The sequence below is a fragment of the Prionailurus viverrinus genome, chromosome B3 (genome assembly GCF_022837055.1).
Source record: "Prionailurus viverrinus isolate Anna chromosome B3, UM_Priviv_1.0, whole genome shotgun sequence".
NCBI lineage: Eukaryota > Metazoa > Chordata > Mammalia > Carnivora > Felidae > Prionailurus > Prionailurus viverrinus.
Window position 1 is genome coordinate 28,891,407 of NC_062566.1, and position 27,259 is coordinate 28,918,665.

The 27,259-nt window shown below is 44.4% G+C and overlaps 1 protein-coding gene across 6 annotated transcripts; it reads left to right on the plus strand.

Annotated features, from left to right (window-relative positions):
* On the plus strand, positions 1 to 27,259 carry HEXA (hexosaminidase subunit alpha). Of its 6 annotated transcripts, XM_047862379.1 has the most exons (15): positions 313 to 638; positions 15,617 to 15,743; positions 16,299 to 16,391; positions 17,287 to 17,352; positions 19,002 to 19,048; positions 19,815 to 19,925; positions 20,813 to 20,914; positions 21,607 to 21,739; positions 22,362 to 22,542; positions 23,562 to 23,648; positions 23,917 to 23,989; positions 24,746 to 24,929; positions 25,121 to 25,211; positions 25,839 to 25,943; positions 27,016 to 27,259. In XM_047862379.1, the coding sequence occupies exons 1-15, from the start codon at positions 567 to 569 to the stop codon at positions 27,077 to 27,079; spliced, it is 1,536 nt and encodes a 511-aa protein (XP_047718335.1). In that variant the 5' UTR covers positions 313 to 566; the 3' UTR covers positions 27,080 to 27,259. The 6 variants fall into 6 exon arrangements, with proteins under 6 accessions (XP_047718334.1, XP_047718336.1, XP_047718335.1 ...); XM_047862378.1 differs by lacking the exons at positions 313 to 638; positions 15,617 to 15,743 and adding an exon at positions 1 to 305; XM_047862380.1 differs by lacking the exons at positions 313 to 638; positions 15,617 to 15,743; positions 19,002 to 19,048 and adding an exon at positions 257 to 305.

The following is a 27,259-nucleotide window of genomic DNA, read 5'->3' on the forward strand; positions in this document are numbered from 1 at the left end:
GACCGGGGGCTCACGTGGCCCGGCCGGCCGAGAACGAGGGGACCGGCGGGCCATGGCGGGCTGCGGGCTCTGTCTTTCGCTGCTGCTGGCGGCAGCGTTCGCCCGCCAGGCGCAGGCCCTCTGGCCATGGCCCCAGTACATCCAAACCTCCGATTCGCACTACGCCATCTTTCCGTACAACTTCCAGTTCCAGTACCACGTCAGTTCTGCCGCGCAGCCGGGCTGCTCCGTCCTCGACGAGGCCTTCCAGCGCTACCGCGACCTGCTCTTCGGCTCCAGCTCTTGGCAGCCTCCTGAACCCACAAGTGAGTCGGACCTGCCCCCGCCTCGTTCCCGGCTCTCAGAGGTCCTGCCCGGGGGCAGCTCGCCAGACCTCCTGAGACGCCCTCCTTTTGGCTCCTGCCCAACCCTGTCGTCTAGTCACAACCCTCTGGCCTCCACTTCCTCCTGCGCCTTTTCTCCAGCCGTCATCTCAGCGTCCCCAGCTCCATTCTCTACTTCGCTGAGCTGACTTCTGGAGCCAGGATTTCTCCGTAATCCTGTCCCCTGGTTCTGTTTCACCAAGAATGCCTGCCGCAGAACTACAGTTCAATCTGGATATCAAATTGCTGAAAGTACTGTGCCGGGAGACATCGAAGGTGATCCCTCCGACCGTGTGCAAGTGTCGCAGGGTCCTAGTGAGGCTGTGACTAGGACTGGGGAGAGGACAATAGAGCTGACACCAAAAATTGGCAAGATAAGACATTAGAGATGAATTGATCTGTGCAAAATTACATAAAAGTGTCTGACACATAGCATGCCCAGTGAGAGAAATCAGAGAACACTTCCATAGGGAAATGAATTTTGAGCAGCCACTTATTGTGGGGTGGTGGATGTAATTGGCCAGGACTGAAAGAGTATTCCAGAGAGGAAGCAAGGCTTGACCAGAGGTACAGATGGTTCTGATTGAGCTCAAAGTGCTTTGAGGGTGTGTGTGTTGAGAGTGAGGAAGAATTGTTGCATCCACAGGACTCCTGAAACAGAATGCTACGGGCACCAGTGACAGTCACAACAAAGTTTATTACAACGAGAGGCAAGGCCGACCGATCGGGACCAACACTCTTGATAAGAGTGTGGCCCCGAACAGCCCGGGTACAGAGTTTTTAAAGCCGATCACATCGTTTTATCATTGTCTGGGAACAGAACAGAGAAACAGTTCCCAGATGAGTTAGAAACAGTTGCCAGATGAGTCAGAAACAGTTATGGAATGAGGTGATTATTTTAGACTTTCTGCCGCTAAGTTGCAACCAGTGGATCTCCTTGACCTTGTCTCTGATGCTCTTTTTTTGAGTTTTTGTTTCCTTCATTGGTAAAGCCTGATTCACAAGAGTATGAAGTATGATTTACAAGAGTAAAAGCAAGGCTGTTATCTTTTGACCTTCAGTTGTCAGAACAAAGTTGTTATCTTTCAAGCTAAGCGTTAGCCCTACAGTACAATTTAACCCTTACAGAATGAGGTTGTGGAAAGCGAGACTGAAGTCAGGAGTGCTTTGGATATTGGTTTCATCTAAAACAGAAGGGGCTGGCAGTTTTCTTTAAGTCAGTTGCTGAAAATTGTGTTTGAGGATTATTATTTCACAGCAAATTGGTAAGTAGAGTCAGCAACAGATAGGGATACAATTCTACTTTCTGGGCTTAAAATTTAGAGTTTCTTGAAACTATTTTGGAATTTAGTTCTCAAGTGACGATGTATAGGTGTTAATGGGGAAGCCATATTTATGATTGGGCCATATGATTAACATCATTTTGTACTGTGTTTCAAGTGCGATCGAATTACTTTTGCAAATGTTCTCATTTGATTTATAGAATTAAAGGCATTTCATTAAACAGATGGTACTGAGAGAGTGACAGATAATTGAGGCAAAGAAATAAGAGTCTCAGCATCAGGGTAGTTCTCAACTGATAAAATGGATTAGGCTGGGGAGGATAAAAGGGTATTGTGTGTGTGTGTGTGTGTGTGTGTGTGTGTGGTAGGTCACGTATTTCTCTGAATCCTTTATGACAAGTAATGCCTTAGACAAGATTGGCAGTCAAAATGTTTATTTTGGTATAGAGCAGTTAGGGCCTGACTTGTGCAAGAAAAAAAAAAATTGTCATCTAACTGGTATGTGCCTGTTCCAGTGCCAGGCACTCTGGAGGTTACAAGAAAAGTATGCTCAGAAGTAGTAGGCTTGGGCGCCTGGGTGGCTCAGTCCGTTAAGCATCTGACTTAGGCTCAGATCATTATCTCTTCGAGTGAATGTGAGCCCTGCTTCTCTCTCTCTATGCCCCTCGTGGGATTCCCTCTCTCTCTCTCTCTCTCTCTCTCTGCCTCTCGTTCACTTGTGCCCTCTCTCTTTGCTCTGTCTCAAAAAAAAAAAAAAAAAAATTAAAGTTAAAAAAAAAAAAAGTAGGCTCAAGCTTTGCAGTCCAGTTAGAGAAATATGAAGCAAAAGGACACAATGTATTTTAAAATGCCCAAAAGATAATTAGAATGTTTGCCACTGTTGTATAAATTAGGATAATTCCTGTATTTCTAAATTAAGCCTTTACCTCCATTGCTATAGGTCTAGAGTTTAATGAAGAAAATAGAAATGGGGATAATATGTGACAATGGGTCCTGTAAATTCTCTAATAAAAGATTCAGAGACAGATAAGAAACTAAATAAGATGTTTATTTCAATTTGTTACCTTACTGTGAATGAATGTGCTGTATTTGAGGGTTCTTATCCCTTGAGAGATAATGAAAACTGGTTTGGATGAACATTACCAAAGACACAGAAGTAGCTTCCTTCTTTATTCTTCTTCTGGAGTCTTTCCTTTGAAACATTAGTCTCCTGGGAGGCTTTCAGATGGCTTGAACTATAATCCTTCTTCTGCAAAAACAAGGATGAATCCCTGGAGGGGAAAGCAACATCAGCAAGGCCCACCAGACTATATTTCTCTATGGGGCTGATTTTAGGAAAGAAAACAACATATGCAATTTAAATCTTGGCTGACAGCTTTCCATCTCCTTCTTCCACCTAACTTCCTTGTAGGTTCCGGGCCAGTGTTCTTTTTAATGTAGCACAACTTCTGGTTTTGATCTGAACCTGGAATTCAGTGCAATCCATACTTCTCTGAAAAACAAATCTCTTTTGGAGGTTTGATTTGATTCTGAATTCACCTTCAGGAGTTAGCTGTAGTCCACTGATTGCTGAATGGTCTAGGAAGCTGTTTAGTATTTGCTACCTGTTTTTGTTGTTAGAGGTGTTTCTGCCAACTGGAGGGTGTGTGTTGCATGTTGTTAAACCTGTTAAATGGAATTATTTTAAGCTCTAGATACTTGAGTGAACCTACCTCCCTGTTTTGATTATTGAGCCACATCTTGTTTATGACTCAAAAATCTGCTTCCTTGGGATGGTACCTATCTGACATTGCCTCAAATGCATTTTTTGGGTACCTGGTGGAGTTGATAAAGCCCAAGTTTTTCAGGTAAAGTGCTAAGTCTGATTATGCCATTTGGCTGAAGTCTTTGCTTTTCTGAAACTAGTTGATTGAAGCTGTAGTATTTAATGGTTATTAGAAGTTTGCATCTAGTTGTGATATTCACACACTCATACCTGTGAATTACTTAGGATACCATTGTCCCTGAACAGAATAACTCCTTTTATTCTAAAATGGAAGGAAGATTATTATGTGACTATCTGGATCCTTCTGCAATCATTATCAATATTTGATTTGCTCATCCTCAGATATGAAACAAGTGACTAGTTAGTAAGTGGCATAGTTTATTACAACCTAAATCTCCTAAAATACCTCCTTTGGCCATGCCTTCTATTGCGATGCCTGAAATATAATAGATACTTAATTATTTGTTGGATATATTAAAAGGGCTACTTTGTATAAAGTAGAAAGTGCCATGATTTTTTCTATTTCTAAGATCATCATAAAGGAGATGATTTGCAGGTTTCATTTAGAAATGATTGACTTTCAAGTTTTAAATTTGGAGTATTAGCATGTGATTCCAGGGAAAGGAGGATCACACTATGCTGTGGTCCCAACTGGGACTAGTCTTCTCACAAACTTGGAGATGCCTTGGAAGTGCATCTAGGGAGTGTAGGAGGGAAACAGATAAGGTTGGGCAGCAGGGGTGGGGAGCAGGAGCAATGCTAATTAGTGCTGCACTCTAATTGTACTAGTGGCTATGTACACTTTAACCAAGGACAGGTTATTCCTGCGAAGCCTTGATGGCCCCTAAGTTTATTGTTTTAAAGCTAAGAGGAAGAAAACCATGCAGGAAGAGTGTTTTGCAGTTGAGTTACTTTTCTTGTGAAGGGGTATGTGGAAAATGGAGGAATATATAAGGAGGAGAAATAGGAAAATTTGGAAGGGGATGTGTAGCAGGAGCATAGTTTTTGTGAGGGCCAAAATAATTGTGCTCCATGTTGAATTCCAGGGCCTAGACTAACTTGGCCACCACCAGCCTCTCTTCCCACAACCTTGTGTTTTCTTTATTGTTAAATCATAATATTTCCCCAATAGCTTGGGATAGTACTGACTCCACGAAGCTCATCTTGATCAGGATGTGTGTGGGTAGCCTCGGCCTGGTTATGAAAAATTCAAGTCTCATCTCCTTGAGCTATCATTGCTCCCCCTGGATATTCTGCTTGAAAACCTATACAGTAGACTCAAGATTTATTCAGGAGTCAGCCAGAGAATATTTAGCAATCACTTGTTTAACTATGTGCCCTCATGCAAATCACCTAATTGCCAAGTAGTTGCTGCTCCTTTTTTAATCCTTCTACATTCCAAGCATTTCTGAAGATAACAGGGAGATAGTGATGAATGTTTTTACAATCTTTGAAGGAAGATACAGTAGAAGGAAGAACTTGGTGATTTTAAAATAAAACAACAAAAACTAAGTCTAAGCCTCAGAGTTGCCGTTCCTCCCATCTGTTTCCGCCTGACTTCCTCATCTCCGAACAGAAGAGTGAAGCAGGGCATTGCAGGTTTTTTGCTGATTGGTACTTTGTTTTTGTGTTTTGTTTTTATCAGCAAGTGTGAATTCTTTTTTTCTTATGGCTGCACAGTTTTTTACTGGGGCTTATTGTCGATTTCTTAGCCTGTTAAAGGCATAAACCTCAATCCTTTTCCTGTGGATTACACAGAAGAAAAGGAGTTTTATTGCCCACCACTACTTCTTTTAGAAATGAAAGAGGTTACTTTTATATTTCTGCATTTTCCTAAATTTCTTCTGCCAGCCCTGGAAATAAATGAGAAGTCAATATGCATCACCCAGAGGTTTAGCCCATTGGATTAGGAGTTTTCTCCCACCTTCGTGGGGCCCCTGACAGCAAAGTCAGCTGACTAGAGGAGGTTGGATCTGTAGAGGTGATAGTCTTATGTGTGCAGGGTTTTCTGTGATCTGCCTCAAGGTTTATACATCTATAATCCATCATAATAGAGAAATGGATTTGCTTTCCTTCTCAATTCCTGGCTATAGTGAATAAGACCCATTCCTGTGTCAACTTCTCTTTTTCATTTCCTTTGCTTCTGTTTAAAGCTTTTGTTATTGCTTAAGCTTAGCTTTGCACTCAGCCCTGATCCCTAGCCCATAGTGGTGTGCTATTGTTATGTCCACTTCCTGAAGGTGGTTAGACTTGGGTATGGTGTAGAACTCTTGTCTTTGGAAGTGTGTGCTTGGATGCGGGAAGTTTGGGTGCTTACCACCTTTGGTGTCAGTAGGCAGCCTTCCCTTTTGTGTAAAGCTTTGGGAGCAAAGGAGATGGCTTATCAGGTACCTTGTGTCCTAGATGAAATAACTATTGTCATATTTGACCTTGTCCTGGTAGTAGCTAGTACTAAGATCCACATTAGTGGCTTTGGTCTTTGGACTAGAGCCACAGTCCTAGTTTGATTCAGAGTTCTAAGTTCATGTCCCTTTTATATGTTAAAGTGTCAGCCTATTTGCCATACAGAGTGACATCACACAGTAGTGGAGCCTTCAGGCTCCTGTGAGAAGCTCATGAAAAGCCCTCACAGAAGCTGTTCCTATGGTGTGGTTATCCCACGAGGCACCCGGATGCTGGGCTCCTCCGGCAAAGTGGCAAAACTGACTTTTTAAGAAAAAGGAAGTAGAAGGTGGAAGGAAACTAGCATTTATTAAAGAGTGTCTGGCGCTTGCTATATGTTATGCCCTTTAATCTTTGCAACAGCTTTGTTAGGTTGGTGTTATCTCCATCTTTGAGAACTGAGACTCACAGAGGCTAAGCAACATGTACGGGGTTTCACAGCCAGTAGTGGTGGAGCAGAAATTCCAGTCAAGTCTGTTTGTCTACAGAGATTGTGCTCTTTTCAATGTGCAATCTTAGGGCAATCTACTACTTATAAATATTTTCACCAAGTATTGTACCAATTAGCAATTTGGAAAACTACTGGCCTTTTGTAGGAGTAAGCTTTGATCATACTTTAGCATTAATTACCTCAGATAATAACTTCTAACATCTAATTGCTTAATCATTAGCACTCACATTATGAATGTTTTGATCCTGGGCCCATCATTATCAGATTCCAGTAGTATTTCTGGCCAGCTTCCTTCTTTCCATCCATCCTTAGTACAAGTAGTATTTATTAAGCAACTATAATTTGTCAGCACTTGTCCAAGAATATGAATTGAACTGTCCTTGTCCTTAAAGAATTTACAGTCTCTAGAAGTGGGAATACAGACCTACAGTAAAGTATCAGTAAAGTGATTTTTGCTGATAGATACAAAGTGCTTTGGGAACACCTGGCCCAAGTGTATGTGTTGGAGTGGAGGGGAGACTACATTTTGAGAAGACTTCCGTTAAAAGCTGTCCTATCATCTTTGAAAGTAGTAGTTGATGGGGACACAAGTAGTAATCCACATGGGAAGAACTGTACATGGGAAGAGCTGTCAGGAAAGAAGCCTTCATGTCATGTATTTAAGAAACTCAGTCACTGGTTGAAGCACACAGAGCTAGGGAGGATCAGCAAGTTAGCTATATGGTACAGAAGCTTGAGAGAATGAGTTGGAACACCTCCAGGGGACAGGAAGATTCAAAAGGTGACCATGAGAGGGTGTTAAGGTGTTGTTGGGTAACTGCTATGCTAGAATGTGGGTTAGTTCTTCCTCTTGAGTGTTGAAATCACCTAGGATGATAGTCAACCTTGGAATGGAGAGGAAGACTGGGGACCAGGTTCCAAAATCTTGGGTAAATAAAGAGGTGACCAGGATGTTGCAGAGTGTTGGTAGCAAGGAGAAGCTCAAGATTTTACAACTGAATGTCATGGGCCAGAGAAAAGAGGTGGTTTTTTTGTTTTTTTGTTTTTTTGTTTTTTTACTTGATGGTAGAAGCTAGATGTCCTGGAAGCAGCTGAGAAGAAGCTGCCTCTCAGAGCAAGTTGTAGGGGAAATAGTATTCCTGGGGAGAGCCTTACTTCAGTTAAAAGGAAATAGACTCAGGATGTTGGTAGTTCATTAACCATGGAACAGGATTCCAGAGGGCTTGTGGGGGTGGGTGATGTGTAGTCCAGGTAGCTTGGTGGAGGAGAGGAAACAACATTTATAGGAATGGGAGTGTGGGTCCAGAACAGAAATGAGCAGAGGTGTCTAAATACTGGGCAGAATGACAAAAGATGATAGCACTATGACATCGTAGATCCTCCTGTTGGATTGCCATGAAAATAAGCTCCAGAGACCAGCAAGAGTTGATATGCCTGGGAGAATTTAATATATGGTAAAGGAGACATTTCTAATCAAAAGTGAAAAGATGTTTAGTCAATAAATATGTGTGGATGATTTGTTATCCATTTGGAAAACATAAATTTAAACCTATACCTCATATCAAACACAAAAGTAAATTCCAGGTGGATTAAAGATCTAAAGATAAAGGCTATGCCATAAAATTATTAGAAGAATATTAAAAGAATGTCCATATGGCCCCAGAGGCAGAGGAAGCCTTTTTAAGCAAACAGATAAAGGAAAAGACAAACAGATTTGACTACATAAAGTGAAAGACAAGCAGATTCGACTACATAAAAATCAAAGCAAGAGAGCCATAAGGTTAAAAAAATAAAGGACCAAATGGGGGAAACGCTTGCAACCTTAAAAGACAAGGTTAAACTCTAAAAGGAGCTCTATAAATCAATAAAAAAAATTTTTTTAAGTGCAAAATATATGGGCAGTAAATGCTAAGTGATTCTCAAATTCAGTCATTATATTTAGAATACAGTTGAGGGATGCCTGGGTGGCTCAGTCGGTTAAGTGTCTGACTTTTTAAAAAACTTTCTGTAAATTTGTTTATTTTTAGAGAGAAACAGAGCACATGAGCAGAAGAGGGGCAGAGAGAGAGAGTCCCAAGCAGGCTCTGTGCTGTTAGCACAGAGCCTGATGTGGGGCTCAAACCCACGAACTGAGATTATGACCCGAGCTGAAGTCAAGAGCCCGACTGAGCCACCCAGGGGCCCCTAGTGTCTGACTCTTGATTTCAGCTCAGGTCGTGATCTCACAGTTTGTGAGTTTGAGTCGGGCTCTGTACTGGCGGTATGGAGCCTGCTTGGCATTTTCTCTCTCTCTGTGACCCTCCCCTGCTCACTTGCACATTCTGTCTCTCAAGATAAATAAACCTAAAAAAAAAAAAGTAAAATATGGACAAAAAAATGGTATATATATATATATATATATATATATATATATATATATATATATATTTTATCAAGCTGGCACAGATAAAAAGTAATTGAGACAGTCTAGTTTTGGAAGGATGTGAAGAGCTGGGCCTGTGTATGTTGGTTCAGATGTAAATCAGTACAATAATTTGGAAGAGTAATTTGGCAGTGTCATTAACTGAAATTTTTCATATCTTTGGCCTCGCATTTCTACCTTTAGGAATTTTCCTGCAGAAATCCCTCGACAGGTGCTTTAAAAAAGAATATATATATGTGGGGTGCCTGGGTGGCTCAGTTGGTTAAGCATCCAACTCTTGATTTCAGCTTAGGTCATAATCTTATGGTTCATGAGTTTGAGCCCCGCTTTGGGCTCCATGCTGACATTGTGGAGACTGCTTGGGATTCATTCTCTCACCCTCTCCCTCTCCGCTCTTTCTGCCCCTCCCTGGCATGCATGTGCACTCTTTCTCTCTTCTCTCTCTCTCACACACACAAAATAAATAAACTTAAAGAAAAGAATGTGTGTGTGTGTGTGTGTGTGTGTGTGTGTGTGTGAGAGAGAGAGAGAGAGAGAGAGAGAGAGAGAGAATATTTACTAGAACATTGCTTATAAGATCAAAAACTTAGAAGCATTCTATCATGTCCACAAAGACAAGTTAGGACTTTGAACTTTTTAAAGTATATTTCAAAAATGGAATTTTATTCAGCATTTAGAAGTAAAGATTGTAGATCTATGTATATTGACCTTAAAAGATCTACAAATTATTGTGGTAAGTGGAAAAAAGTTACAAACTAATATGTTTAAGATCTCATTTTTGTTTCAAAAGTAATCTATATATTTAGAAAAAAAATTGAAAGACTGTGCAAAATGTTAACCAAAGTTATCTTTTGGGATCTAGAATTACAGGGAATTGCTCTCTTGTGGGCAAGGGGTGAGGAGAGAGGAGAACAGATGAAGTTTTAAAAGTAGAGAAAAAATGGAAACTTTTAACTACAACATTTACAAAAGAAGATGGAAGGGAGAACATTCAGGATTTGTTTTTGGGCTAGGTAGATTGCACTTCTGATTAGGTATTAGTAGTCTCTAAAGGGTGAAAAGTCTTGGGACTTGTGGGAGGAGGCACTATGGTCCAGACTGAATTCAGCAGCACTGTGGAGAGGCTCTAGGCTCGGGGCAGTTGGGTTCTCAGACTCCTACTTGGATAAGAAGTTGGATAGGGGTGGCCTTGCCTCTTCCCCTATCCACAACAATGTACTTTTGCATTGGCTACTTCCCAACCTTAGAGTACCTTTTCTTCTCTTGGTAGCCTGGCAAACACCACCTCAGGGTTCAAGGTTCTGCTCAGAGGTCCTCTCTAAAGTGAAGCATCCCTTCCTTTGTGGAGGTAGCTGTAATATCTACCCTAGCCCTATCACACTGTTTTATAATTGTTGTTTGTTATTTGTCTCCTACTGGACTCTGAGCTCCTCAAGGGCAGGGACTAGGGCTTGTTTTTATTTTTAACTGCCCCAGCACCTAGCATGGTTCCTGATGTAGAAAAAAAAGCTCAATATATTCTGGTTGGAATGAAGAGATGAGTGGGAAATGAATGATTTCTAGGACTTTCATTAGCCTGAATATGGGGAGAGAAGGCCTGGATGTGACGTATATAAAGGTGGAAGGGGAAGGGGAATAATACAGGCTTGGAGAACCGACATTGGCACCAGCCTAGGAGAGTACCAGGACACAAGGGGGGGGGGGGCACAGTACACCTGAAAGAGTAGGAGGGTGCCCAAAGCTGGGTTGACTTTCCTAGTTTCCACTCCAGAAGCCAAACCAAATGCCACTTTATAACCAAAATGAATGTTTTCTTTATGCTGCTAAAATTCTGTGAATTAAACTCACTGATATGATAGAAATGTTTTGATTCAGGGAGGAGCAGGTTGGTGCAGGGAGAAGCTATTGGGCACTGAAGTAAAGACATAGTTTCTGGGTACCCTAATGCAGGAATGAGCTCCCCCTTCCAGCGAAGTAAAAAGACCTGAATCTTTGGATTAATGGACCAAGGGTCTTCAAAGTGTCTGAAAAGACACTTTCTGTATGCCTGGGTGTCTTCTTACCATTCCCCACCCTAATTCCAGACTTCACAAATACTAGGTGTGGGTGTATAGAAGTAATCTCGCCATTAACTATTTGCCATTTATGCCTGATTATCATGTAGCACAAGCATTATGCATACATAGCATTAAATGTGCATTTTTTAATTCTAGCATCATTCATTTTTTCAGCAAACATTTATTGAATGACTACCGTGTGTCAGGCACTGGAAATACAAAGGCACTGAGATTGGTCCCTGCTGTTGAGGAACTTACAGCCTCGGTGAGGAGATAGACAAACAGCATATATTAAGATAAGTGTTGAAAATATATGTATACATTGCTTCATGATCTCATAGGAAAGTCTCTTAGGAAAGGGTGGGGGAATGATAGAAAAGTTTTATAAAAGGAAACCAGAGCTGTTTCATAATTAGGTGAGATGAGGAGGCAATGCAGTTTGCTTCACTTGGAGGAAGCAATATGTGCAAAGAAAGGTATGCAGAAAATGTGGCATTTCAGGATTCTGTAAAGAGTTCTTTGTGTTGCTGTGGGACTCCCTGCACGGGATCCGAGCAGAGATCTTCATTTTAAAAGATCACAGAGGATAGTAGATTGAAATGGGTATATATGCAGGGAAAGCAATGGAGAGGTTTTGTAGTCTTTCAGGGGAGAATTTATGAGAGGCTGAATTAAGGCATTGACCCAGTGGAGGTGGGAAGGTGGTCATGATTTTGAGATAATAAGGATTTTGTAGTTATAAGACTTAATAAGATCTTTCTTTTTCAGTGCTGTAATCTCAGTGCTTAGCACAGTGTTTGACACATGGTATTCAGTCGATAAATATGGGGTGAATGAGTTTTTAATGTACACAGAAAGGTGGGAGAAGGAGGAGGTTTCTGTCAGGATAAATCAATAGATGATACTGTTATCAAACAGAGAGAAGATCATCCAGGAAAAGGAATGAAGAGTTAGTTCAATTTCGTATTTAAGATTTGAAGGGCTTCTAAGCCATTTGAGTGTAGGCCTGTGAGCCGAGTCCCAGAAAAAGAGTTAGCACGGAAAGGTAGATTTGAGAATCATCAACCTACTGTGGGGTGGATGACATTGCCCAAGGAGAGTGTAAGTGAAGAGAAAAAGAGAAGTCCGGAAGCCTGGAAACCCCTGGGAACACTAGCATGTAGGGGCTGGCAAAGGAAGGGGAGAATGAGGAAGCATATTCAAAGAGAGCTATGTCCTCTAAGCTACGGAGTTTAGTTTAAAGAACATCAGGGGTGTCTGATGCTGCCAAAAGGTCCTAGAAGAAGTGAGCGGCCACCAGAATATTACCTGTGTGACAGCAGGGATTTTTGTCTGTTTTGATCATTGCTGTGTCCCCAGCACTTAGAACAGCCTGGCACATAGTAAGCACTCAGTAAATAACTGTTGAATGAATGAATGAATGAATGAATGAATGAATGAATAAACTGAAAAAGATCCCTTGAATTTAGTTACTGAACCACAGACCCTTGGTGAAGGCATTTTCAGAGGAGTGGTAGAAAAGGAAGCCATATTATAGTGGACTAAGGAGTAGATAGGATGTCAGAAGTGGCTACCAAGAGAGGACTAAGCATGGCCAACTCTGTGATCACTGATGTGCTGGGCAATGACTAAGCCCTTTACATATATTGACTCATTTAATCTTCCCAACAACTCAGTAAGGTAGGTGCTGATCATGATCCCTATTTTTCAGATGAGGAAGCTGCAGCACAGAGAGGGAAAATAACTGGCTCAGGATCTCATAGCTAGAAAGTGTTAGAACTAAGATTTGAACCCACATCTGTCTGGCTTTGGAGTTCAGCACCTAACTGCTCAGGCTACATTTCCTTTAGAGTTTCTTTGGGAACAGTAGGCAAGAGAAAGAATCTGTTGGAGATAACATGGAGTTGAAATCAGGAAGACTTGCAAATATTTGAATGCTGATGGGAAAGAATCAGTAGAAAGAAATAACTTGAAGATTTAGGGGAAAGGGGAAAGCATTTATACAAGAGGAGCCTCAGGAGAGATCCAGAACACAGGTGAAAGGAAACCCCTTCCACCCAGGTAGGAGAAGGTAAAGACCAGACGTGTGTTACACGTGTTTTTGTCAGGAAGGAGAGGGGAAGGTAGAGATGGATGGGAGTTCTCTTCTGATTGTCTACTGAGAGTAAAGCCAGTGGTGATCAAGTTACAGGCTTGAGGAAAGTGGCTCAAGTTTGAAATAGCTGTTGCAGAGAATAGAAGAAAGGAGTGGTAGAGATAGGAGATTTTCAGGGCAGCATCAAGGGCCCAGCCAAGTTGACAGACCATGATTTTATAGTGACCAAATCCTATCATTATATGATTTTCTCTCTTCCCTCCAGCAGGATGCAGTAGCCAGGGTCGGTGCACAGAAGGCGGATGTGAGATTGATCCAGAGTTGAGGGTTTTGCTCACTGCATGCAGTAGATTAAATGATAGGTTGTTAGGAGAATTGGCTAGATTGTGTTTGAAGTGAGAGATCAGCACACCAGGCTGAAGAGAAGATGGGAGAGGACTGAGAACAGTAGAGTAATGGAAGGGTTATGGCACTGGCATCTAGAGAAGGTTCAACAGTGGGTAGAAAAAGGGTCTCAGAGTTCCACATCCAGATCTGACCTGTCTGTGAGGAATAGGCTAAATTATGCTAAAAGGGGATAGGTGCCAAAGGTAACTAATTTTTTTGTTGTAAATACTTCTGTACTATTTGAATTTTTTTTTATCTTCTTAAATTTAGAAAAATGCAAACTGTTCAGTGAACCAGAAGAAAAGAGCAGGTGTACATGAAAGCAGGAGGATGAGGGAGCCGTGGAGATAGGAGGTACTGGCCACGGAATGGGACTCTGGAGCATATTATCTGTGTGTGGAATCACAAAGTACTAACTCTTTAGAGGAAAAGCTGGAATCTGGTCCTACCTTGCCATTATTTACAGGGGAGAAAATAGTCCTGAGATTCACTCAGCTTAGCAGCAGCTGAACCAAAACAAAACCAACCTTTTCTGATCTCCCTGCTCAGTGCTCTGTTGGCCATGCTTCTTCCTGAGCACTTGAGACTTCAGAATTTCCTGTTGTCCCAGCCAGGCTCATTGTTGAGTGTGCCGGGCCATGCTTCCTACACCTCAGTTCTTCCCAGTGCAGAGTGTGTGGGTGCATATAGAGGCAGCTGGCCTGTCCCTTGCCTATTTCCTGCTTGCTTCAGGGTAGCAACTTGGAGGCGGAAAACCACAATGATGATACACTGTTTATATCCTTTTAAGTGACCCAGTGTCCCTCCTGTTTTGCCAGTTCTCACATTACCACTGCCTCCAGACCTTCCCCCTCATAACTTGTTTAAATAGCAGCCATGATTCTGTATCTCCTTTATCAGCCCAAGCCCAAGTGAGTCACTGAGAGCATTTAGGATAGGGAATCTTCACCATAAGATTAGTGGCAGGGGGCGGAGGGATAAGCCCTTAGTTAGGGGCATTGTTCTAGGGAAAAAAATCCTTTCATTTTCATTTTCATCAGATCTTGTAAGGAGTCTACCACCCTCCCCCAAAGGGACTATGGATTTAGAGAATGGCCTGCAGGTGTGTTTTAGAAAAATAAAAATATACTAACAACAAAACAGAAGCTAGATGTTTTCTTATGTTCCAAGCAATTGTTCAGATAAACCTAGTATTTGTACAGCCTCTCGTGTCATTAGGACAGTGACCATGGCAGTTGTACACGGATAGTTGTGATTTCTCCTCAGCTTGGTAGCCTGAAGTCCACGGAATTAACACTTAAAGCCCAGGACTTTTGCCCTCTTTTGGATAGATATGCAGATGATCCCTCCTCCACACAATGATACTGGGGCACTGTGATGTGTGGGATTGGAGTGGGGGTGAGGAAGAGAGGGATGAGGGCATAGTTTAAGGAAGAATATTCTTTTGTAGTTTTTTTCACTCCTCCCTCTCAGTTAAGTCCTCCTTGGTCTTTGGGGTTTGTAGAGATGGCTTCTCTGCCTGGGGAGCTTGGGAGGGCCCTACAGATTCTGCTTTGAAGGTAGTTTCTGCCTTGACAGTCTGGTCATCCTGTCTTGCTGGGGATGAGTTTTCAGGGTTTAGAATAGAGTTGTGAGTTGGCCTGGCCCAGAGTAGCCTCACATTTCCTTCTCCCTGCAGGATTTAGGCAGGTATTAGTGTGGGATACAGGTTATTTACAGGGAGAGGAAAGAATGCATTTGCTTATGGTGGTAGGAATGGGCTCCTTATTGGCTTGCTTCTTGGCAAATCTGCGAGCTGAGATGCGCCCATGTGGTAGTGCTCAAGCAGTTTGAGCTCCGTGAAGGCTTCCTTGAAATGGCTCAAGGCTCTTGGATTCCTTGTGCCTAGAGATGGATACCATAAGGGATCCAGTTTGGTTCTGAATTCTCACCCTGCCTTTTTCCAGACTATCCTATCCCTGACTTTGTGGTTCCATAGGAAGTCATGGTTGTGGTGGTACCAGTGTGGATGTATGTGGCCCCAGAAAAGAATAGAAAGGGGCACATTCGGGTTCAGGCTTGGAGCTGTACAATCAGAACCACCTCAAAGGTCACAAGGAAGAACCCTTAGGAGGAGGAGGAGAGAGCACTTTAGTATCTTGGCTTTGACTCTTTTATTTTTTTCGGTGGGGAGGGGTGGCATCTGTAGAACTATGCTCAGTGTTGGCTCATACTGGATGGCTTCCCACTGCTAGACAGAAGTCTGCCTCAGACAGAGAACCTGTTTGGGAGAGGGAAGGAAGCAGGATGGGATGGTGACCATGTCCCTTTGCTGGGGCACCAGCTAGATTATCTCAGGCCTCCTTTGCATAGGAGATCCTTCTGTCATCTGCTTCGTGTGCTTGCATCAGCTCCTGGGCTTTTACAAAATGGGAAACCCTTCACCTGGAGCCCTCAAGAACAGTGCTACTTCAAGTGACGGTCTGCAGTGAGAGGGGAGGTACGCCAGAATGTAAAACTATTCTCTTCATCAAAACAAATGTGTAATGAAAAAATGTTAGAACTGAACAGTGTGTTTATTCTGACATAATTGATTTACATTCCAGCATTGTATAAGCTTTCTGTCTATCAGTATCTTTCCTTTCAACCAGTAGCACAGTTTGCAAGTCAGCAGCTAATCTGCAGACCACACTTTGGGTAGAAGTGCTCTCAAGCTGTCTCTAGTTTAGAAGCAGTTGTTGAGGTGTTGGAATCATGTGCTTACTGTACCCAAACTAGAAATAGAGAGCCCTGGCTACAAAGAGCTGCTGCCAGATCTTTGATACATGGGTCAGGGCGGGTTATGGGAGAGAGGGCAGCACAACGAAAATGAAAAAGTTGAACAAGTGATGAGGCAGTGTCTATGGCAAGGGTAAATGCCCTGTCCTCCCTTGCCTCTCCCCACACGCATGCGAGCAGAAGGGACTAGAGTTAGGGACCTTCCTATGAGACCTTGGTTTTGCCTGTTAGCTTCTGGTGACAGGTCAGCCATGTTGAGTTTACCCTGTCCTTGCAGGAAAACAGCATACACCAGAGAAGAATTCATTGGTTATCCTTGTGGTCCTTCCTGGATGTGACCAGCTTCCTTCTTTGGAGTCGGTGGAAAATTGTAAGTGCCACCCCGTTCCCTGTTCTAGAAGAGGAAGCACTTGTCTGGAGATATAACTCTGGTTGGCCTGGCCTAAGCTCCTGATGCTAGGCCCAGAGCCCTCCATGACTGTGGAGACCCAAGGTCACCAAGTGCTGAGAGACACAGAGGTGAATCTTTTGTATGAACTCTAACCAGTGTCTGAAGGTTGACTGTGGAATGTCACATTGGCTTTTCACCGAGTCCCACAGGACACTTGTCTTCTGAACTGCATATAATTCCAATGCCATTTTAGGAATTTGATGATTTTCTTTAAGAGAGAAGGAGTTTTTGGGCATGACTAGAGTTTTTGGACATAATGATTGAAATAAAGCCAAATCATTAGCACTGTGATGCCTCCGTGCCCCTGAGCAGCAGCAGTTGGGAACTTCTTAGTCTTCAAAGTGAACGTTCTAGTCTTGGCTTCCTCCTCTCATTCTTGGATGAAGTAGCTGAATGAAACCTGAAGATGAAGGGAGAGGAGGGTGATTACAAAGGCTTTGGGAACATTGTAACCTGGACACATGCCTCCAAGCATCCCTGTCCCCTTCATACTCTGAGCTAAGGGCTGGTGGAAACTCGTGTTTCTGGAGGGGGAGGAAACTGAACCACAAGGCAGGTGGTGTTTTTCTGCTCTAGCCAGACCCTCATCATGCATTATCTTTTAAGGCCTGCAGAGCTGCTGGGTGACCTCCCTCTCACTCTAGTCCAAGGCCTAGCTGACCTGCAGATGCTCTCCTCTGGGGATGTCTCCTCTTTGAATGGAAAAAAAATGTGATCTTTCTGCTGTTTTTTAATCCAAGGATTTACACAGAACATGTGATCTGTAATCTGAGAGTAGAATCCTTAACCAATGGAGTCATTTCTGTCATTTCAGACACCCTGGTCATAAATGATGATCATTGTTTCCTCCTCTCTGAGACTGTCTGGGGAGCTCTCCGAGGTAACATGGGAGCTGATGCTGGGACAGGGAGAAAGGGGTGATGTGGGAAGGTTGGCATCAGTGGGTTGGGAGAATAGGGCTGAGGGTCCGGCACATACCCCCACTTTAGGAAGCTTTCTTTATGGAGATCAGTTGGAGTGTTTCCCGGTCTCCCTGAAGGGAGTGTTCTCCTTACAGCTGTCCCAAGAAATTGATGGGTGTCAGCCTGTGCAGCGGCAGCAGTGGCCCTCCTGGGCAGGTGCTCTGGGACAGCAGTGAGAGGCCCAGCAGGCTGATGCTCGGTGCCGCAGGGGACAGGCTGCTTGGGAACCCCACCACAACACTGCCTGTTCGGCTTTCACTAAACACACATTATTAGAAAGATGCATTGTAAAGGACAACCATATCACAAGAAATAGATAAATGTCAAAAAAGAAGTAAATAGTAGTAAAACATGCAGAACTAGATTATTTCAGGAGAAATGAAGACTTTCTTAGCTAACAGGTGATGGGCCTGTGCCCTTCCTCTTGGTTTACTGAAAAGGTATTTGGTCCTTAGATATAGACTTAGCCAGATACCTCTACTACTTTTGTAAAACTTCTGCTGGTGAATGAGTAGGGAAATTCTAAACAGAATTTCAAACCTTGTTTTGGTTTGTCTTTGTTCACTTACCCCTCCTCTTCCCTCTCCTGTGTTTTGGAGAAACAGCATGCTGATTCCCCTTTCTGCTCTCTTACACCTTTCATGCAGGGGCTAATGATTAGTCAGGTTGAGATAAGGGAAAATCTGGGACTCCAGAATTTTGGGTGTCAGAGTCAGGGTAGAAAGAAGCCAAAACGGTATAGAAGCAGTCTGCCTTGAAGTAGATGCTGAGTGACTGTCAAGATTTCAGATTCTTTCATTCTGAAATTTTGAGACTCTGGAAATCCTTCACAGGGCCTCTGCTAGGTTTTCAGAAGAGGGGCTTTAGCTGTTGAGTCCATACAATGCTCTGGACTCAGCATGCCTGCCCTTAGGCCTTACCAGAATCTAGGAGTCTGTGTCCACTGGACTGGGGCATTTGCTGCCTACCATACTTCAGCTCTCTCCTTATAGCTGGTTCCCTTCTCAAGCTCTGAAGAGGAAAGGTGGATGATTCTTTGTCTTCTAGGTCCAGCCGTGGACCCAGGCTCCTTGGAAACTTAAGCTTATGATCACTTTTTCACAATTCAATCTGGGATAATAGAAGGGGCAGTAGATTGAGGACCCTTTTTTCTCTGTTTCCTTAGCTCCTGATCAGTATTAATTATGGAAAGCCTTAAATGTGTGAACTGGCTTGTCCCTGCACCTCTCCACACAAGCACACATCTTGGCCTCTCTTAATACTCTTGTGAGTTCAAGGCTTGGAAATTATGGATAAGAAGCCTGTGGGTTTTGAGGGTGTGTTCAAGGAGGGGTACTAATCTGCTACCCTTACACTGCTACCTCCCAAAATAAAATGCAGAGTAAAAATAGCTACCAGCTTCCTAGTATCCCCTTTGCATCCGTGTGGAGACTCATTAAGCCCGTACTACATCTGCTTTTATTGTGTGCCCAGGCATTCTCCTCTGCCACATTGGGAACCTTCCAAATGGGTGCATCTTTTTCCCCACCTCTCTAAGCCTTTACCCTGCCTCTCTACTTCCCCATAGGTCTGGAGACTTTTAGCCAGCTAATTTGGAGATCTCCCGAGGGCACGGTAAGTGGGGGTCCTCCAAAGAGGCTCCTTTTAAATCTCTGGAGTTGTCTCTCAATGTTGAGAGTCCAGAGAATAACTTATTGCCTTACACAGAGTCCTGGTGGCTCAAGATGGCCCCAGCAAGAGTTAGAAGGAGGTGTGGGTAGAAACTGGTTTGGTAGATTTGGCCTGTTTGGAATCACTGTAATTCACTTCCCCTGAGTAATGACCTTGAGACCACACTGCTTTAAAGAAAATAAACAGGGGCGCCTCGGAGGCTCATTCGGTTAAGTGTCCAACTCTTGATTTCAGCTCAGGGCATGATCTCACAGTTTGTGAGATCGAGCTCTGCATGGGGCTCCACACTGAAGTGCAGAGCCTGCTTGGGATTCTGTTTCTTCCTCTCTCTCTCTCTCTGCCCCTACCTTGCTCACGCACATGTGTGCGCATGCTCTCTCTCTCTCTCTCTCTCTCTCTCTCTCTCTCTCAAAATAAATAAATAAACTTAAAAAAAAAAAAAGGAAACAGATGAAAGTGAAAATCCAGAATTTGTAGGCTGAGTGGTGTGTGGGACAGCTCTATATGGCTAGTGTGGGACTGTTACTCTCTGACAGGTGCCTCCTGGTGGTCATTGAGGTAGAGATGTGGGGCATTTGGAGAGATAGGTACTCTACAGAACAGTCATAGATTGGCTTTTGAAAGATTAGGAGACTTTTCCTCATCCCCCCTCCATTCCCATGTTGAGTTCCCTTTGAATCCTGACTGCTTCAATGTTTGATCCACACAGTTCTTTATCAACAAGACCGAGATTGAAGACTTCCCCCGCTTCTCTCACCGGGGCTTGTTGTTGGATACGTCTCGCCATTACCTGCCACTGACTAGCATCCTGGACACTCTGGTACCCAGGCCTTAAGGCCATCTTTGCCCTTAGTGTTCTGGGGTGTTGGGGCAGGGATAGGCCAGTTGCCATATTCCTAAAGAGTTACAGGGGGAATGTATGTAACTTTAGGAGCTCCTCAGAAAATGGAAAAGATGACCCGCTCTTTAAAAAAAAAAAAAAAAAAAAAAGAAGGCTTTAAATCTATCCCACTGGCTACTCTGGACCAACCAATGTCCAGGTTATCTCCAGGAATGCAGAAGGTGATTTGGGGAATTGGTTTTTTTGACATAGCAGTTTAGCTTAGGACAAAGTCACAGGAAAGATACTCAAAAGCCATAGCTGGCGATGTTCCTATTTTGAGTTTCATGAGCAGTCTTATCTTACAGTTGCTGATCCAACTCGTGTATCTACCTTTTCCTTTGCTCCTCTGATGGAATCAAAGCAGTAGACACATCTGTCAGTCTTGGCTCTGAGGTTTATAGGCTATGAGATTACTAAATTCAACAATAGACTTCACAGTTTGGATAAACGTTAGTCAGACAACCTAAAACAAATGGCAGGAAGAAGTATTAGTCTTCAAGGTACTGTGGTGCTTTTGGAAGACCAGTGTACCACATCGTTTCAGCCATCCTTTCGGTGTGGCTAAAATTCATCTCAAAAAGAGGAGGCACTGCCTCTGTCAGCCATCTTCGGATGTGCCTTGGCAGAAGAAGGAATATGCTAGGTCTTCCCTCTATGGCAGGCACTCCCTGGTCAGAAGATTTGATAGATAGACCCTATGAACACTTATCAAGAAGCTGGGGCAGGCTGGGCCTATTGAGGTATGTGGAGCAGCCTGCCTGTATGTCTACCTTGGGGAAGTGGAGAAGCTGTGGTGGGCTCATAGCATGTGCTCTGGTCTACAGGACGTCATGGCATACAATAAATTCAACGTGTTCCACTGGCATCTGGTCGATGACTCTTCCTTCCCATATGAGAGCTTCACTTTTCCAGAGCTCACCAGAAAGGTATGTCTCAATTTCTCCAAGACCAAGTTTATGAGCTGATGTCTGAGCCTGACTATGGCCCTGCTGGCAAGGACACTGGCTCTCATCCTAACCAGCCAGTTTTAGAGACATACTGACTTAGAGGAAGGGCACTGGATTTGGAATCAGGAGACCTAAGTTTGAGTCAAACTTTGCATTAATTTTCACTGTGACAACTAGGAGATAATCTCTCCTGGTGTTGTTTGTTTATATTCTGTTACCTACCTTGTTGTCTCACTGGCATTTTGACACTCAGATAAAGCAATAGATGTGATAGCTTTATGGGAAATTCTGATAAAGGTCCTTGGAGATAGTCCCTGATACCAAAGAGCTGTGTAGGTTGGGGCGCCCGGGTGGCTCAGTCAGTTGAGCGTCCGACTTCAGCTCAGGTTGTGATCTCGTGGTCTGTGAGTTCAAGCTCCGCGTCGGGCTCTGTGCTGACAGCTCAGAGCCTGGAGCTTGGTTCGGATTCTGTGTCTCCCTCTCTCTCTGCCCCTCCCCCACTCATGCTCTGTCTCTCTCTGTCTCCGAAATAAATAAACATTAAAACAACAACAACAAAAACCTGTAGGTAGATTTTCTGATATCCAGGGAGTCCTGGAGGCATTTTGAGTGTCTTCTACTCTGCTAGCCTTCAGGAAGTGAGATTGTTTTGGGTGTCTCTTGCCTTTCAGGGGTCCTACAATCCTGTCACCCATGTCTACACAGCACAAGATGTGAAAGAAGTGATTGAATATGCACGGCTTCGGGGTATCCGTGTGTTGGCAGAGTTTGACACTCCTGGCCACACTCTGTCCTGGGGACCAGGTAAGAATAATGTCGGATAGAGGGAGCCTACTGGTCCCCCTCAGTGGGCTTCAGGGCATTGACTCTTGGATGTGGTGTGCCTGGCCTTGGTCCCTGGAAGAATGGTTTCCATCAATAACTTCCACCTGGGAATTTAGATAGGCAGAATTTATTTTGGACAAAGGAGGCCACTTCTTAGTATTAACCTCTGGGCAGATTCTTCTCAGATGCCTTTGTCTTAATGATGCTCTTGCAATTTGTGCCCTAGAGCGGAAGAAAGATTTTGTCAGTTTGGCAGCATCAGGCTCTCTGCTTTCCTGCCTAAAGGCGGTAGGAGAGCAGCCTTTGGGAGCAAGGGTGACCCCTGCTGGAAGCAATATGTCAAGGCAAGAGTGTGTATGTTGATCGCAGTCTGGCTGTAACCCAGACTCATGATAGTGAATATATTTTTATTTCTTTGACTGTGACTAAAAGTTCATGGTCACCAGTGTATGTGAGTGCTTGATGTTCCTACTTATGTGCATTGCAGTTTTTATGAGCACAATATCTTACTTTGTGCAACTTAATGTCCTTAAGTATATGACTGTGGGGGGGGGGGTTCTATGTATTTGTGACACTTATGTGGGGTTCTTTGTCGGCTTAGGTTTCCCTGGATTATTGACTCCTTGCTACTCTGGGTCTCGTCCCTCTGGCACCTTCGGACCAGTGAATCCCATTCTCAATACTACCTATGAATTCATGAGCACATTCTTCTTGGAGGTCAGCTCTGTCTTCCCAGATTTTTATCTTCACCTTGGAGGAGATGAGGTTGATTTCACCTGCTGGTATGATCCCCTTTGGTTTTCCCATTGCTGCCTGTGTGGAATTGCTCACTCAGAATAGAGGTTAGCTCCTGAGAGGCTACCTATCTCAGGTACTCCTCAGGGGCTAACTTCTGAGAACAGTCTCAGTCCAGATGGCTCAAGTCTTAGGTCTTTCCTCTTACCCCTGTATTGAGGCCCTACCTGATTTTGGCAAGGTTGTGAATATGAAACTATCCCTTCCTCCGGTCATGTCCTTGAGATACATATGGAAGAACCAGATATGGGCACAGAATTGTCCTGGGAAAACCCAGGATAGGGAAAAATAATTCCCACTTTTGAAGACTTAAAATAGTCTGGTTGAAGAGTGAAGACACAGGTGAATTTGAGAATACTATATGCAATTGTTTTTTTTTTTTTTTTTTTTTTTTTGTAATTGTTTACTAGGTATTAAACTGTAAGGTTCAAACCCTCAGATTTACTTAGCTCAAGAGAGGTTGATGGGCTTCTCTGAGAAGTGGGCACTAGAACTGGATCTGGGGAAATAGTTGGCTTTTTTGAGCGGTAGAGGAGGGGGAAAACATTCCAGGAGGAAATGTGAGCAAAATATAAACGTTGTTGGGGGAGGGAAGTGCAGCAGGTAACAGCAACACTTGTACCAATCTGGAATAAAGAATCAATCTTAAGGGAAAAGCAAAATATGCGTGGGTAGGGGGTTAAACAGAGAAGCCAGAATCCAGTGTGCCAGAGCCCCAAACCAAGACCTCAAACTCACATGCTGTAGTCGAGACAAGTTAATGTGCGTTCTTGTTGAGAGTTTGAATTTAAAGCTCTTCAGGTCCAAACTCATCCTTTCTCAGCCTGTGTCAATGGCCCCCATCACACAGCTTTGTTCAGCCACACCTGCCGTATTTGGGGGCTCTGAGATCCAAAGTTGATTAGTTTTTCAAGTGAAAAAAAGAAGTTGTGGGAGGCCAGGTGACTAATCGCCAAGTTTTTGAGGCTGTTGAAAGAATTAATCTCCATTTTCTCTTGGGATTCAGGAGGTCCAACCCAGATATCCAGGCCTTTATGAAGATGAAAGGCTTTGGTAATGACTTCAAGCAGCTGGAGTCCTTCTACATCCAGACGTGAGGAAGGAAAGAGGGTGGGCAAGGTCCCTTGGGATTACCTCCTTATGGGGTCCTCTCTTTTCATACCAGGACCAGGCCCTGCTTGACCACCCTCTGGGCCCCTGAAAGGGTACTTTGTTCTATCCTTTCAGCTTTGGAGTAGTCAGCTCCCAACTGGGGAAGACACTGCCCAATTAGGAATGGGCCCCTAGCCAGCCTGAACCCCTACTGGCACCAACAGCCTAGAACCTATTTGAGCTGACCAGACCCTTTCTTTACTCTCCAGACTGCTGAATATCGTCTCTGCCTATGGCAAAGGTTATGTGGTGTGGCAGGAAGTGTTTGATAATAAAGTAAAGGTGAGCCAGGGGCATAGAGAGAAGGAGCCACCTGTAGTGCTTCCCTTTGGTCTCTCAACCCTTTCCTGCCTCTGCACAGACTGGTCCACCTGGAGTTTAGATTAGGCTTTACTGTTCAGAGCACCGGGGGCCATCTCTCCATTTTCTCCTCCAGAAAGGTCACAGAAGTCTGAGACCTGGGTGTGAGTGTCAGAGCTTCTGTCTATCTTCCCTCAGCACAAACTAATCAAGAGTTATTTCTGCTGCTGGGTTACTTAGGATTCCTGAGACTGGCATGCTGGGTTGGATTTTCCTTTCTGAGTCATAGACTAAGGTCTTCCAGGTCTGGGAGCAGGGCTACCTTCTTCATTTTTGATCAGTTAGAGCCCAGCCTCTTGCCAAATGGAGGGGTTCTATGGGAACTTTATCTCATCCTCAGAAACATCTGGGGATTCTTTGACATGGTAGCTCTTGACGAGTCTCCTGGGCCCCACTGCTTGCCTCCCTTAGCTTACAGCCAGTATTACTATCTCATTGTGGACAAGGAGGCTGTAGGAGGACTGAAAGAGGAAGCAGCTGGGAGGACTCCTAGGACCAATAGAATCCCTGGCTTCTGCACTGGGCTGGGAACTCAATAGTTAGGAATCATGGAGAAATACTTTGCTGCTTGGGAACAGAGCAGCCACATACCCCTTGGCCTGGTTTGCTTGCATAAGAATGTGGGCCAGAAATCTCCTCAGCTATGTGCCATCACTGCCATTTGACCTTTTGTGACAGGTTCCTCCAGATACAATCATCCAGGTATGGCGAGAAGAGGTACCAGTAAATTATTTGAAGGAGCTGGAGCTAATTACCAGAGCCGGCTTGCGTGCCCTGCTCTCTGCCCCCTGGTACCTGAATCACATAACTTATGGCCCTGACTGGAGAGATCTCTACGTGGTGGAGCCCCTGGAATTTGAAGGTGAAAGCAGGGAGCTCTCCTTGCTGACCAGATGAGGCTGGTGCACAGAGCGGGAGACAGGAGGGTCTGGGCTAGACCTTTCAGGTTAGATGAGATGAGCTGTTTGAAGAGAGGGCTACATTGGGAAGGTGGTAGAAACCCTAGGGTTACTCCCCTTGTTCCCAGCAGCCTGTTGTTGCTTGTTTTCTCAGGTGGCGCTCAGCAGAAGGCTCTAGTGATTGGTGGAGAGGCCTGTATGTGGGGAGAGTATGTGGACAGCACAAATCTGGTCCCCAGACTCTGGTAAGGGTTTCCTGAGGACGTGGGTGCTGGGCTTGTGGGCATGGATTCTTCTTTATGGACTCATTCCTGTCCAGTCACCTCCAGCAAGTACCTCCTGAGAGAAGGCCTGAGAGAAGGAGCACTGGAGTGATCCTTCTGTTTGTACATTATACTCACCTACGTAACTTCCACACAGGATAAGGTTTGTTATCCCCACTTCACAGATAGAGACAGTGAGGCCTGAAAAGTACAGATGACTTGCTTGGGACCCAGCACTTAAGTTCATGATTCCTGTGATAAGACTTCCTTAATGCTGTTTTCCTAGCAGCTTGACCAGACCTGGCTGGGTATGCAGATTGTACATTCTGAGAACACCTGTTGCTCCTGTCAATAACAGTTCGTGATGCCTTTACAACTTACTCTGGTACCATATCTTTGGGAGAGGAGGAGAGTGGGATCAATGATCTGTACCTTAATGACGATGGAGCTGAGCCCTAGAAGTCCCTAGGAGCCCTCCAGCCAGGTTGTTGCTCTGAATAACCTTGACCCTGAGTCTAGGGTGCCTAAATAAGAGAGAGTGGCCTGTGGGTGTCCAGAACCTTTGCAGGGAATGCGGGAGCCAACCTGGTACACGACCCTTCCCTCCAGGCCCAGAGCAGCAGCCGTTGCTGAGAGGCTGTGGAGCAACAAGTCGGTGACTAACCTGGACTTGGCCTTTAAACGTCTGACACGGTTCCGCTGTGAGCTGCTAAGGTAAGCAAGCAGGCTGTGTTGGGGCCTTCCCACAGTGGTGGGCAAGTGGGGGCTTACTGACAGGAAAAGAATACTAATAATAGCTAATGCTGACAGAGGTTACTGTGTAGCAGGCACTGTTCTCAGCTCTCTATGGGCATTATCTCATTGAATCTTAACCACAACTCTGTAAGGTAGGTAGTTTTATTCCCACTTTAGAGATAGGCAGTGAGGCACAGAGAAGTTAAGTAACCAGTCCAAAATCACTCAGAACCAGGATTTGATCCAAGCCAACTTCAAAGTCTATGTGTTTAGCCATGGTTATGCCTTTATGGACTCCTGTGACACCTGTGCCAATGTTGGGGATGGGCCTGAGTAAGGTGGTCATTTCCCTGTTTTATTTATTGACTAAGTCTTGAGGACTTGGTGGATACAGCCTAGTGCTGAGCTGAGAGCGAGCCATGGCAAGGTCTAGGCTTCAACTATGTATAATTCACTGGGCAACTTTGAGCCTGTTCCTTACCATCTCTAAGCACGTAGCTCACTTGGATAATAAAGGAGGCATGCCCAGAGGTCCTCTATGGAGATTGGTCACATCCTGGAATTGGTGAGGCTAAAAAGGATTTCATGTCCACACCTCTGCAGGGACAGGACAGCACATTAGTTCCCCATTGCCACTGCATTTAGAGCATTTGAGCCATTAAAGGTGGGCTCAGTGGGCCAAGAACACTAGGCATCCCTTAGGCATAAGCTCTTTTCTAAAAGTACTGAGTTATTTGGGACTCGGGTACAGAGATAAGCAGATTAGAAATAGGGATGTGTCCCCCCAAATTCCTGGATGTCTCTGTATCAAAATCACCTGGAGCGCCTGTCAGATTCTTGCCAACACATGACCCCAGTCCGAGCAAGAGTCTCTGGAAATGAGAGATACCTGAGCAATTCTGGTGTACAGGGGCAGTTTGAAATCCACTGCAATAGGAGAAGTTGGGGTGTGGGGGGAGAGTGTTGGTTGTGGTGGAGGTGTTGCTGGGGCCTCAGACTGACTCCTGTCTGAATGGCTCATCTCGCCCTGTTTCTTCATGTCCTCTTGCAGGCGAGGTGTCCAGGCCCAACCCCTCAATATAGGCTACTGTGAACAGGAATTTGAACAAACCTGAGCAGCCCCAGGCACTGAAGAGGGTGCTGGCCCTAGGAGAGTGGTAGTGGGGCCAGGCTTCCACTGCATCCCGGCCGGGGGACGGAGCCCCTTGCCTACGTGCCCCTGTGCATGGAGAGAAGGGGGCCAGTGTTGGCACTAGCATCCAATAAAGAGTGATGTGGCTTTTTTCCATAATGAA

Coding starts and splice junctions, on each gene's coding strand:
- HEXA (XM_047862378.1), top strand. CDS start 53: ATGGCGGGCTGCGGGCTCTGTCTTTCGCTGCTGCTGGCGGCAGCGTTC. Junction 23,649..23,916: donor GAGTCCTTCTACATCCAGAC/GTGAGGAAGGAA, acceptor TTTACTCTCCAG/ACTGCTGAATATCGTCTCTG. Junction 23,990..24,745: donor TGTTTGATAATAAAGTAAAG/GTGAGCCAGGGG, acceptor CTTTTGTGACAG/GTTCCTCCAGATACAATCAT.